At 37.5% G+C, this 14,522-nt stretch overlaps 1 protein-coding gene across 8 annotated transcripts in view; it reads right to left on the reverse strand.

Moving 5' to 3' along the window:
* Nucleotides 1–14,522, reverse strand: part of LOC122809420 (hepatocyte cell adhesion molecule-like) — a 358,687-nt gene that overhangs the window by 133,101 nt on the left and 211,064 nt on the right. For 4 of the 8 annotated variants that reach the window (XM_044080912.1, XM_044080909.1, XM_044080904.1 and 1 more), the window contains one exon: nt 4,540–4,560. The exons of 1 other annotated variant lie outside the window; for it this stretch is intronic. In XM_044080912.1, coding sequence (XP_043936847.1) covers nt 4,540–4,560 — 21 coding nt within the window. Of the gene's footprint in view, nt 1–4,539; nt 4,565–14,522 lie in introns of all 8 variants that reach the window. 3 more of the 8 variants (XM_044080911.1, XM_044080906.1, XM_044080907.1) reach the window with 1 other exon arrangement.

Here is a 14,522-nt window from a genome sequence, read left to right on the forward strand (position 1 = left end):
ATGTCTTGTCCATGTCCACAAAAGACATGTAGACTGTATTAATAAACCTTCTTGACCCCCTCCAATGCCTATGAGATGGCAAACAGTTGAGCCACTGTTTTACAGCCAGGATTGAGTCTGCATTGCTTTTCCTGAATCAGTGGCACAGCTATCAGACTGAGTCTCCTTTCCAGCACCCTGATATAGACTTTTCCAGATATGCTGAGAACCATGTTCCTGAATAACTGAAGCACTCTGTCACATTCTTCTTTCTGAAATTGGAGACACACTCCCAGTTTGCCATTCCAGAGGTAATGTCTCATTCATCTTCTCTGTAACATTGAAAAAAGACACTATGCCATGTAACCTCAACAATTTCAAGCAACTTCACCATTTAAGATGGATCTCTTCCACACTTGCAGCTTTACCTCTTTACAGCTGTTTAATTTTGGAACTGACCTACAGAAATGGGTCAAATCCTATTAGCTATTCCAGAAACTGTTAAAGGAGGGCATGCCCAAGGATTCAGGAGTTCTTGAAAGTGTTGCTTCTGCCTCCTGACTCCTGCAAACATTTCAAGTCAAAATCAGAATTTCATCACCCATAATGAAAACAGTCTGGATAATGTCCCTCAACCCCTACCCCCGCAAAAGTCTCCCAGTGGTTGGCTAACACCTCTTTGAAAGATGTTTCCTTTGGCTCCTTCATATTCCTCCTGCACATGTGTCTTAACTTTGGTGACCACCACAGCTGCTGCCTTCTTCACCTGTCAGTATTTGTCAGTCAGATAAGGAGTCCCCTACTAGGGAAGGCTTCTTTCTTCAATTTGATGGCTTCCTTCTCTGCAAGAGTCCACTAGCAGGTCCCTAGGTTTCTGCCATGACAAGCACCGACCACCTTTGGGCCAACTGCTCCTTACCCCCACCTCAACTACTGAGGTCTTGAACAGGATCTTTTCACACTCAGTCTTCCTGACCTCCACCTGCACATAAAAGAAGCTCTTCAGAGGTGGAAGTTGAATTCATATCATACACAACCATCTGGCAGATAGTGCCAGGACACTTTCATAATGTGTTTGCATTCCCTGCATCTGTCCAGCTGTTGCCCTTGGTATTGGTCTCAACTTACTACCAATTACTGATGAATTAACAGTTCATCACCTAAAAAATAAATAAACAACCTAGTTTTAACTGATACCTACCAATGCTATAGTTTAACTTGGAGAGAAAAAAAGCAACACCATGGAATAACTATCATATAATTATGGCCTTTTAGCTAGTTATTTATTAATAATATTTTGTATGATACAGTAGTACTAGATACTACAGTGCACATCACTAAATAATAGCTTTGCAGATGCACAAAATAGTATACAAAAGTCAGCAGGTCAGAGAGAGAGAAGCACAGTAAGCAGAAAGGACATTTAGCTGAAAGATGCCTACAGACAGCAATCAAAACTAGTGCCATGTTGTGAAGCAGGCCAGCAGGACCATACTGATAAATACGAGTCTGGCTATCACTGTACTTCACTCATATTGTTCTTAATTACAATTCTACGGTATGGTACAGATCAGCAGGTATAGCTACACAAGGTGGCACACTCAATAACTCCACTGTAATTTTGTTATCAAGATTAGGATTTGTTGGCTTCGTTGGACAAACAGAAGCAATCTGTTTATTGCACAGGAAAGTGAGATCATGTTTTTGATTCCAAATTCACTAGAGAGGCAACAGTTTAATCTTCTCATGGAAATTTGCCATTTAAAAGCTGGACAGCCATTTTAACAGTCTGTGGCAGCCACACATACAATGAAGATGTAACGTATGGTTGCCCTCTCACTTCATTACTGCTGCTCTGTGAGAGGTTTGAAATGTAAGGTAAGAATCGTGAGAATATGACAGACCATTGTTTGTCTAACATATCACGTATCACTGCTGCCATTGTGGTCATCAGAGCATATATCTCTTGTCTGTGGCTGTCTGAAGGTAAATTTGGAGATATTCCATTACAGGTAAAGTACTGGAAATATCAGCACAGTGGAAAGCTTTGAAGGAGTCTGAAATGATATGAAATATTTTTTTAGAGCCAGACATTGTTAACACAGAATTGTTTGTGTCCTGCTCTGCTTAATCTGCCCTCAGGTCTTATTTAGGTAGTCAGTGTGAATTTTACCAGGTTCTGTGCAGGAGTACCTGGGACCAGCATTTAAAGAAGTGTATGGTCATTGTGTTTTTTTTTTTGTAGTGAGAATCAGGGTTTAGTAATTGAAGGGCGTGTTGAAAGAGTTCTAGTTAAAGGCTGTGTTAGGGGAAGAAGATGTGGGCTGCACTGGAGTGTAGAGAGACTAGAGGGGCAGATATATGGAGAAGAGCAGGTGTTGTGTGTATGTGTGTGTGTGTGTGTGTGTGTGTGTGTGTGTGTGTGTGTGTGTGTGTGTGCATGTGATGAGGCATACGGGAAGATGAAAAAAGGATGTACAAGAGGTGGTTGTCAGAAAGAATAGACAGAGACGTGCAAAAGAGGGGTGACCTGTCAGACTCTGACTGAAAAAGAGAATGTAATTGAGTACTGAAACAAGTATTAGCTAAATGTAGTGAAGGGAAGTATGGAGCCAGAGACAAGTAGGGAAAGAGCAAAGGAAATGGCACAAAGGGAGCATAAGCAGGCAAAAGAGGAACTGGGCGCAGGCAGAATGGCAGAAGAAGGCAGAGTCAGATATGAGAGGAGCTGGATTGGTAGAGGGTAAGGAAATGCTTAATGCAGGGCAGAAATAGAGAATAGAAAAGAATCATAAATGGAAGGCATAACAATCAAAAAAGATGTTAGAAGTAAGCAGGAAAGGATGGGGAACAGTGTGGGTGTGAGCTAAAAGCTGAGAAGCGTTCCAAATAAGAATGACTGACAGTCACATATATCTCTGTGGGATCCAAAAGAGCACTGTACAAAAAAAAAAAAGAGAGAGAGACCTCCAAACAACGTACATACTAAACCAACCGTAACACCCAAAACACACAATACACAGAATGATACAAGCACAAGTGTCTCACTATCAAAGCCCATAAGGCAAAGCACATTCACTCTAAATAACTTAGTCATAGAAGACTATAGTGAGACACACAGACTTCCCCCTCACCAGGCTAAATAAGGAGAAATTCTGGATGATTGGATGGGTAACTGCAAATTCACGCCAGGGGTTCTACCTGTGTCTCTCTTGGACAGGGGCAATAGATGCTGATCATGGAAACAAGGGCAGAACTTGGCTAGGCTTGTAAGGGCCCTAGGGCCATTAGCCTAGTAATGTCCTATGAATCTATGATCCTATGATCTTATCATCTATAAGATTTCCTACTTACAGTACCATTACACAGAAGTAATGCCAGTGTTTTAAAAGAGACATCCCATCTCTGCATTTGCAAGTAGCAGTGTGATGAAAATTATTCTGAAGCACATTCATTTGTCTATGAACTTTATGCGGACAAATGTCAAGAAAACTGCAGAATTTACTCTAATGTACTGAAGTAAGAGTTGTCATGATGGCTGTACTGGAAGAAAAGCATACTGATGCTAATAAGTTTGCCATCCTAACAACTGTTAAACATGACAGTTTGACTATAATTGTTTTTTTTTTTCTTTTCTTGTAGAGAGCCTTCATCCTCATGGTTCTTTTCCCAAATATACTAAATCCAATGTTGCACCACCTTGGAGAAAAGGCAAATACATTGATTCCCTTCATCCAGAGCTGGTGTGATCTCACAGATAGCATATTTAGAGATCAGGGGTGTATTTACAGGGTCCCTATACTTGGGAGGGGACCGGTATAGGGGGCTGGTAAGTAACACTGATCAATTTAGGGTGGTGAAAGACAGCATGGTTTGCAAGCTTGATGTTGGCCAGTTAAGCATCAGTACAACAAAATAAATAAAAATAAATAAATACTGTTCAAGATCAATCAACTCCTTTGTGTAAAGAAAAAAAAATCATTGCAGGACAGCTGATCTAAAAAAACAAATTCTCATATTGTCCTTGGGTACTGCTAAAATTATTTACAAGAATTAAAAAGTAGAAGTCAAAGATTTAAAGATACAAGTGGCAGCAAAAGAAAATAGGGTAATAACATGAGGAAATCCTCAGATTTAAAACAGGTCAAGAAAATGAGAAGAAAGTTTTCACACAGAAAGGGTGGTAGGTGGAATAAGGTTCATACTGGAATGGGTGGTGCATACTGAACCAACCAATCATTTCCGGAAGGCCTGGGGCAGGTAGAGCAGTGGGGAAGGTAGGAGGGGTGAATCTGATGCAATAATTGGGCAGGTTAACTGTAACAAAAAATCTTATTCTGTTTGGCTGGGTGTATGTTATGTCAGAAGAATAAATGCAGATGAAGCAGTGACATCTGGTTTTGTAACCTTCTTTCAAATTCTGTGCACTTGCAAGTACTGTGGTCTTGCTGACCCACTTCCTGTTCCATGTGTGACTAGATGCAGAGAGTACACTTGTATGTATAAGCAAAGCGCAGCAGACACCAAAGGCTTGCAACAATGCACATCAGATAGACTTACCTTGTATGCATGCCAGGATTCCTGCCTTACAGAAAAAAAAGTAAGAAACAGATTCACTGTACCATAGCCATTCAGTACTTTTGAACTTACTTAACTGTCTAGTAGATCTCTATTACACTCTGTTTCACTTGTAGTATGTCAAAGAACATATATTTGGGTAACTGGCTATACTTATTTCATAACACACTGCTATAAACCAGCACATATTCACAGGTTTAAATCCTGCTTATGCCATTCGTCATGAAACACTTAAAATAATTTTTAGCAAGTCCTTTCAAATTCTAAATATGCTTCCAGTTTTATTTGCACAGTTTATCAAGTATACTGCAAACCCTTTTCTTCTCAGTAGTTGTTTTAATGCTTTTTCTCCCTTTTGTCTGACCATTGCTTGACATCAGTACCACAGTTCTAGGCTGTGCAAGAAATAGCACTGGATGGATAACTGAGCTATAAAGGAAAAATGGCACTGACAAATTAATTTGGGGCCCTCTGTGTATCAGACATGCATCAGAATTAAACTACATTATAAATTAAAGCTTCATAAGAAATATTTAAATGGCAATTATGTTGGTCTGATGCAGTATAAAACTCCTTAACCATCATCCCTGACCTTTCTCACATGGTTAGCTTTTTCAGGTCTGCTTCTTGATTCTTAGATGCATAAAAATATCAAAGAAATGGGACATGTTCTGTTCTCCTGACATCCTACATGGAGCTTCAATCCAAGTTAGAAACACAAAGACTATTCCAGTTAAAATTCAGGATCTAAAAGCTTTGCCCACAGTAAACACAACTATACTTAAACAATAAGAAAAAACAATGGTTTCTTCTATGTTTTTTTCAGCTCTTAATGAAATGCAGGTAGCAGCAATCAGTCATGCCAATGAACTTTCCTAGTTCTGTCAATTAATTTAACATGCTTCCTCCTTAAGGACAAAGACCTATCCGTATTATTTCAAATCAAAAATATGTAAAACAACTTGCTTTTTTATTTTTATTTTGACTGAATACATTTCCTTTTCAGATAACATACCATATATTTATTTAATCTGTTACTAAGCGACTGTCCTTATCCAGCTAACAGAGATCATCAAATATAAGTAACCAAAAATCAAATGATTATAGTCTGAATCACATATGGGAACAGTCCCAAACTGCTCTTCTAAGATTTGTGATTTTTTTTAACTTTTATTTCTGTACCACACACACACACACACACACACACACACACACACACACACACACACACACACACACACACACGGGGTTGATAAATGTTTAAGTCTACATGAAAGACTAAACTTTTATTTTCCTTTGAGGGATGCAAATTCTCAGTTACTGTACTTTGCAATATAGAAGGCATTCCTTAGCATTATATCCTTCCCTAAAAGGATTCTCACCAGTTTCCTAAGTAAGAAATTCTTGCAGCTTGAAATGTAAGTTCATGTTACAATGTTTTGTCATAGCTTTATCAGAGCAGTAAAATGCAGTATCTAACCAATAATTGTATCCCCAACAAACATTAGACATCTCAAAATGTCACTGGTTCATTTAGACTCAGGGGGAATATATGGCAAAACATCTTTTTATTGGAACTAGTTCTGTTGAATAATAAAATTGGTCAATTTTTGCAGATTATCAACCGGAGCAAAAAAGTTTGAAAACAACATTTACACTCCCACAAACTTTCTTTTCTCTTACTATACTAAGTACAAATCATACAACACTAGGAGTATGGAGGAAGTTCATTACTCTCAGTGTTACGTGATCTTACTCGAATCAATGAATAACTTTTCTTTATATCTGAAAACTAGATGAACAATATGTCTCCCCTTTAATTATTATGACAGGAGATTACATATAGATTTGGTATGCTAGTTAAAGAAACTCATAATCGATCAAAGGTATCAATATATTTTATGGCATACCTATTATACTCACAAATATCTTAGTTTTATCTAGTTTAAGATGTTAAATAGCACTATAAGAATGGGTGGTTGTATTTAAAACTCTTCCATGGTGTACAGCTATCCTTACATTTTATGCATCATTAACTTTATATGCATAATTTAATGTAGGAAGCATATTAAATGAATTGTCAGAGCAACTAGTAAAGACCATTGTCATGAATGGTTGTTGAATATATAATGCAAAGTTCTGTTTTTTGTATTTTACTAAGGAGCTGACCACAACATAAATGAAGCATTTTTTTGTTTTTGTTTTTCCTTGTGTTGATATACAGATGCTTTTAAATGTGACAATGAACAAGTTTATGCCTAAAATATGTGCAAATCCCCATTAATTAATCCCAGCTATTAATCATAACTGTGTGGTGCCAAATCAGCAAAGGGCAAGAGAGCAGATTTGCATATACACATTTTTATTATATGATCAGTATGTTACAGCTGGAATACTTACCATCCTTAAACAAGGAAAGAACTGTCCTGTGCTCCCAGGGACCCAGTATTACCTGGTTGCCTCTTTATAAGGGCATAGTAACAACAACAAAGTAAATCACAAATATGAAGAAGCCTAAATCAGTTGTGATGAAGGGGTTACCCTGAAAAGCACTGTCTGCATGTTGTAGAGAACAATACAGCTATGTAATTACAGTACTGCAAAGCATCACTGGAAATGCTTGTACTTCTCCATGAAGTAGTTCAGAGTGTTTCTGTTTAGAAAAAAAAGTTTACAATACCAGATAGTTACACAGTTAATTTAGACAAGGGCAAGAGAAATGGCCCATTTCTAGGGATTTTCATTATTATACCTTTCAGTAAATGTTTTAGAATGTTTTTTTTCTTTTGCTGTTAAAACCGGATACTATCCCTTTTTGCAGATGTACGTTTGACCTCCTTGTAAACATTTTTAAGTTTAAGAAATTTAATTAGATTTTGTCTGAAAGCATAATGGGAGAATAAACCTATCAAGTCTGTGCTTTAAGTATGTTAATATTCTAATTCTTCAACACTTTCTCCACGTCTTCTATTTTTGCGCTCCTAAATACCTTTTGTGGATTCCCTCTCCATCATCCATTCCACAACCTTTCCTGAGAAGAAGTACCACCAGAGATCCAGTCAGTGTCAGTGGCTATTAAGTCCTCCTCCAATAAGTATAGCCTATCTTTTCAGGGTAACACTCACACACACACACACACACACACACACACACACACACACACACACACACACACACACACACACACACACACACACACGTATATCACCCACCATGATCGTGTGCACCCACACAATGTCCTGTCTGTTTCTGCTGCCATCTAGTGATAAAAGCTTCCACTCCTATACTTTCTGGTCATACCCATTTAGTTTAATTTTATAATTTTTTGTTGGACTCCTTCCAGCAGCATGAAGGTTCCCTCCCTTGTATGGCCTCTGAATCTACTCACAGTTTTTACGGCGTGGCCTGAACAGTGCCAGGTAGAGTGCTAGCATTAAATGTTTTTATTCTGGAAGATATTCCACTGAGGGTACCTACCATTATTTTGTTCATTGCTGTCACCCTTCTCTTACTTTGCTGCTGATGTTCTGGTCCAGGTGAGATCAGCACTCCAAGCTGCTTTAACTGTTCTGATGCCATACATTCCACTCCCTTCAGCTAGCATTTTATACCAGGGTTGTTGTCGCTCAACTGCAGGACTTTGCATTTCTCCCCACTAAACATTGACTGCCATTTTAATGGGAACTTTGTTAGACTTTCCTAGTCTTAACTTACACCTTTTTGCTACTCAGCCAAAACTGCTGCACTTACCTTTGTGTTATCAGCAAAGATAGTGACCTTGTTCTCTTTCCCCTTAGACATATGTGAAATGGGTAAAAAACATAGAGTATTAGACTCAGAAGAGTCTCCTAAATTATTTCAGTAGTCATTTTCCTTATTTCTGACATTGTCTCTGTCCACAACCTTCTCTGTCCTGCCAGTAAACAAAGTAACAATCAAACATATGTTAATATAAAAGAAAACAAACCATATTAACATGATACACACCTTATGCTCTTTTTTATAATTATCATTAGTCCAAACTTAGATAAATTCCTCAAGTCTTGCCTTCCCTTAAACCTCACTCTTCCTCGTGAACATAATTCTACATGTATTGTTCCCACAATTTCCATTAATTTCTGTGTAATTTGTTCCTTCACTTTTCAAAAGATTCCACTTCCAGTTCTTCTCTCTGTTACAATGTTCAGTACTTCAAATGTAGTTGGGTTAGACTTTGATTTCCATTTTCTAGTAATTGCTTTTATGACAGCCACCAGAATTAAACTTAACAAGGCCTTATTATGTCGAGGCAATTCTGATCCTGTGCCCTGTCTCAAAAGAATCATTTCCTTAGTTGCACCCATTTGTCCACCCAATATTTTGACAGAATACTCTGTAGGGACATTTGAAAGTCTGCCAACTTATTACACTCCCAATACATATGTTCACAGTTACCTCTTTCTTTCCTATTACACCCCCAACATTTGCTGACTACCCGAGGAAAAATTATTTGGTGTTTGCTTGGGGTATAAAAATACTTATGCAAACACTTCTAAGCAAAAATCCTAAACCTTCTAGACATATGTCCTCACATTATCCCCTTGTAAATGGCTTAACCACTCTCTCTTCCTAAAGTTTTCTAACCTCCTCTGATTAATTCTTACAGATACCATGCATTATTTCATATACCCTACTAATTACCCCTTTTTCTTCTGTTCTAGATTCAATTAAAACTCTATCAGAGCAGGTCTTTCACTTTAGATTCCTCTATCAAGTTCTCTTTGCCTATACCCTGATATCAATCCCTAATAGGGAATACAGTCTCTAGCCTGCAGTCCAAATGTCTTTTTGGCCTCATCCCATTCCATTATTTTCCCTGTCTATTTATTTGCTCCCAGTTCCTTGGTTCCTTTGAGGGTTTTCACCAGTAAATTCCAGCCCCCTCTTGCCTTTTCTCTGTGTCCTTTCTTGCAGTCATCCCTTTCAGCGAAATCTCCTTTCTCCATTCTCATGTTGGTTTAGTACTTAGAATACTTTTTTTTAATTAATGAATATAATACTCTGTATGGCTGTTGTTATTTTCCTTAAAGATCTGCTTCCAAAATCCCACTTTCTCCTTCTTTCTTGAATTCCCCCCTGCTTCTCCATCATCATAATCCATTTCCACTTTGAATTATAACTTTCTGCGTGTGTTATGCATATGAGCCGTAATTGTGTAGTATCCCTTCAAATCAGGTAATCCTAAGCCTCTTTGTTCTGTTGGGAGGATCAACTTACCCCTCCCAGATAAATTCCTTTAACTCTTTATTATTATCCACAACTTCTTCACTGGTTGATAAAAATATGCTTGACCTGTATATAAAGGTAAAGGGACTAAAAACATTTTCACTGTTTGTATCTTACTATACAGATCCATAAACAAGAGCTCCCAGTTTCTCAGTTTTTGTATTATCTTTTGTTTAGTCTCTTCCCACATATCCTTAGCTTCCATAACAGAATCCTTTTTAATCCAAACTCCTAAATACTTCATCTTATTGTGTCCCCATAAATATGGGTTTTTCTGAACCGTTTCATGTATGGGTACATAATATACAGCTATAGCCTTTGTTTTATCATCATTAATTTTATATTCTGAAAAGACTTGAAACTGCCTCAAAATATACCACAACACTACGTCCTTGTATGGATTTATCAGGTACAAAATAACATCAATAATAACAAAATAAACAAATCAACAAATAGAAATATTATGATAAAATTAATCATGTTGTAAAAGTTGTTTATATACCAAATTCAAAAACTAACTATATAAGACCAAATAAATTTAAAGTATAACTGTAAACTTGTATACTATAAAATTGTGGCCCTTCGTTTCAACTCATTCAGGATAGAAATATGGTTATTTATACCTGTTACCTTAGTAGTGTTCAGTTTTAATTATCACACCATTTAAAAGGCAGTGTTATTAGTGATCCAACTTGGAAAGTATATATATGTTTATATTTAAATAATGAATTTATTTTATGTATTTGCATATTTGTTTTTGACGTTTTTAATTTAATGAATTTTAACTTAATTCAATAAGTAGTTTTGCTATTTACCTATTTTATGTGAGGCCACTTTATCTACTTGATGACATAAATGTTTATTTTTGTTGACTGGTGTAGATTAATATGAAAACATCACCAGAACTTTTGTTTTTTAAACTTTGGAAAAACTCCTGGAAAGAAAGGATGAAAGCACTTAAGTTTGGTTTCACTAAATGGACTAAGAGATATGTTTTCTGGATTCGGTTTGCATTTTTGTTTCCTGCTTTTTTTTTTTTTTTTTTGTCTTTTGGTTCTTTCTACTTTCTATATAATCCAAAACGATGAGTGTAGGAGCGAAGCAGAGTCCAAAAAGCCAGAAATATATCAGAAATATATTCAAAAAACTTTAATTGAGTAAGTACAATGCTGCAGTCGGATAAGCGCTTTCACTCAAAATGAGCTTCATCATCAATTAAAGTTTTTTGAATATATTTCTGGCTTTTTGGACTCTGCTTTGCTCCTGCACTCATCGTTTTGGATTATATACATTTTAATTTCGAGTGGCTTCGGAGCGTTTATCTGGGATGAGGCATTTTCCTTTGGTTGTTTTTCTTTCTACTTTCTGTTGCCTAAGTCATACCTCTCAACCTCTTAGCTCAAGAAATCTGGACAAAGCCTGACATAATGGGGGACAAAGGCCCAAAAATAGGGACAGATTTTAAATATTGCTCTCATAAATTTAAAACGGTGATAGAATAACAGGAGTTGACTTAGCATGCATTTTTCTGAAGAATATTAACTCTGAAACTCAAATGTAGGTCATTATGTGACATCAGTCCTCAGATCAGCCAAGAGATTTGATAGAAAACCACAGATTTTATGCAAAACAAACCAAACATAGGAGGTAAAAATATGTACATTCTGCAAAAAGCTGGACAGTTGAAAAGTATGGCCTAAGTTGTTGTGCTAAAAGTTTTTGCCCTGTAGAGTTATTATCAGAAAACAGTTACGTAACAGCAGTCTTTCTAAATTCATGCATATTTATTATTTATTTAACATTTGTTTACTGGGAAGGTCTGACTTGGAACAAAGCCAATTTTCAGTGGAGGCCCGGGGAGAAATACTCCAGACGCATATCTTTGTAAAGTGGGAGAAAACCAGAGGAAACCCACATGAATGCAGGGAGGACATGCAGACTCTGCACAGAAGGCACCTCAGCTGAGAGTCGAACCAAAGAACCTCTTGCTGTGAGGCAACAACGCAACCGCTGCACCACTGTGCCATCCTATTGTCCAGATATTTCCTTATTTTCTATTTGGCAGTCTGCAGCTGCACTTTGGCAGCCCCTCTAAATCATTCATATCACTTCTTAACCATATCTCTTTTTTATTTTATTTCTACCCTGTTTTTAACTCCATGTTCATTTTATCTCACTCACTAGCTATAGCTTCTGAAGAAATTTCTGTCTTCCCTAATAACTCTTGAATAAATTCCACTACCCATTCCTTAAATTCCTTTGTTTTTAACAAGTAGTCGAGAAAGCACCAGTGTCTCATTTTTACTTCATTACTCTGCCTTTTTGTCTTAGTTTTTTTTGGTGCATGATCTGAAATATTTATTGGATGTATGTTGAAACTTTCAATGAAATATACATGTTCTTGTAAAATATAATTTCTGTCTAGTCTAGCTCTATTATTGAACATTGTAGAATTATAGGAAACTTCTCTCAGAGTTCCTACTATCAAATTCACATCTTCTATACCAGTATGTTCATACATTTCTTCAGAAATCTTTCATCTTTTGCTATATTTTCCCTTCTAGGTCCCCCATATACACCCTCACTGTTGCAAATCAAGTTCCATTCCCTAAGTAACAGGGAAAATTACAAAGAGATCCTGAGGAAAAGGCTGTTTGCTTTCATAGATGATAATCTCCAGGACAGCAACCCATGAGCAAAAGAAGCTGTCAGTCAAACCGGGTCTATGTTCAGCCATCAAATGAAAATTCATTCAAATGGCTAAACATTGAACCATATGCATTGAAAGTTCACTTAGTAAATGTACATTTCAGTGTAATTTTCCCTGTTACTGTTTTTAGGATAAAGGTCTCTAGTCCCTCACATTGCTTCGGTCTGCTCTCTATTCACCCCCCCCCCCCCATTTAAGGGCTCAGATCTTGTCATCGTCCAGTCCTTAGAAAATTCTATGTAGCTCCTGATCTCTTGGTAATATCTTTAAAAGGATCTAGTAGAAAAATGACCAGATTCATGAGGACCCTGGAAATCAACATCTGATTGCTGTTCCTTATCCAGTCGTAGGGTAGATTCTTCTCTCTTCACTTACTCCCTTTTCAGCCTGGTATCTGTCCACAACTTTTTGCCCTCAACTGACCTCCATATCACCATGGCAGCCTCTCTAGCCTATTTCTTTGAGAAGAATGAGATGAGGTATTCATTTAGTACATCTTGTTTCTTTCTGTTGTTGTGATTCCCCTTCCTTTTTTCCGTGGTATATCTAATCAATTTTCATGAGGGGATGTTGAAAAGTTCTAAGCTCAACCTAGAACGGAATAATGTGGAGCCATGAAACTTACAAGTTATTCAACATATTCCCCCTGAAGTTCAACACACTTGGCACATCATGTCTGAAGTTTCTGTAACCCTGTCAAAAAAAAAAGTCTGAAGTCTGGTCACAGAAGTACTGTGCCACTGCTGCAGTCACCTCTGAATCACTCAAAAATTGCTGCCCTTTCAAACTCTTTTTAAGGTTTGGAAACAGGAAAAAGTCAGATGGAGCAAGATCTGGTGAATACTGTGGATGGTCTGTGCATTCAAACCCCATTTTTTTCAAAACATCCATTGTTTTGCCAGCCTTGTGAGCAGGTGCATTGTCTTGCAAAAAGAGAACTCCTTTCTACAGCTTTCCTCTCCATTTTACTTTCAGTGCCTCCTTTAATTGGCACAGCAAGTTGCAGTAGTATTCTGCATTAACTGTTTGGCCTATTGGAACATGGTCAGTCATTACAACACCTTCCTGATCCCACAACACTGTGGCCATGACCTTTCCTGCTAACTTTTGGATCTTGAACTTCTTTGGCCTTGGTGAACCTGAGTGCCACAATTTAATGGACTGTTGTTTTGTCTCAGGATCATAGTGTCATAACTATATTTTATTAACAGTAACTAGTCATTCCAAAAAGTTGGCAAAATCAACTTGCAAGTCTCCACTCAACATCTTTTCTCATCTGCATTCAAACATTTGAGCACTGACTTGGCTAACAGCTTCTGCATACCCAGCTGCTCATGGATTATAAATCCAACACATTCCCTGGATATCTGTAATGTCTCAGCAATTGTTTTAGCTGATATTCGCCAGTCTGCCAAAGTCAGGTCATGGACATGGTCAACAATTTCAGGAGTTGATACCATTTGAGGCCTCCCAGACCTTGCTGCATCTTTGGTCTTGAAAGCTCCATGCTGAAAGTTTGCACACCACTTCTTCACATCTGAGTAAGAAGGGCACTTCTCACTCAATGTTTGCATCATACATTCATGGATTTCTTTTGGAGTTTTCTTCTGCAGGAATAGGAACTTCATGATGGCTCGGAGTTCCACGTTTGAAAATTCCATACTTTTCATTGACATGGTTCAATCAATGATCTGAAGCAATGTCAAAACATAGCATTACGATTCTGCAAACTGGCACTTTACAAGATAAAATAACCCTCTTTTCAGCTAAAGAGGCAAAATAACACTCAGAATTTAGAAAGTTGATCAGGCTTAGAACTTTTCAGCAACCCCTCGTATTCCCTTACTTGTGCCTGGTACAGCTCCATGGTAGATGCCTATAGAGAATCCTGTCAAGGTGTCCAAACCACCTCAGTTAACTCCTCTCATGATGGAGGAGAAGTGGCTTCATTCTCTCTTCCTTCCAGATCATCAGGATTCTCTTTCTGCCA

The sequence above is a fragment of the Protopterus annectens genome, chromosome 8.part0, assembly GCF_019279795.1.
Source record: "Protopterus annectens isolate FY-2018-M chromosome 8.part0, PAN1.0, whole genome shotgun sequence".
NCBI classification, from domain to species: Eukaryota; Metazoa; Chordata; order Ceratodontiformes; family Protopteridae; genus Protopterus; species Protopterus annectens.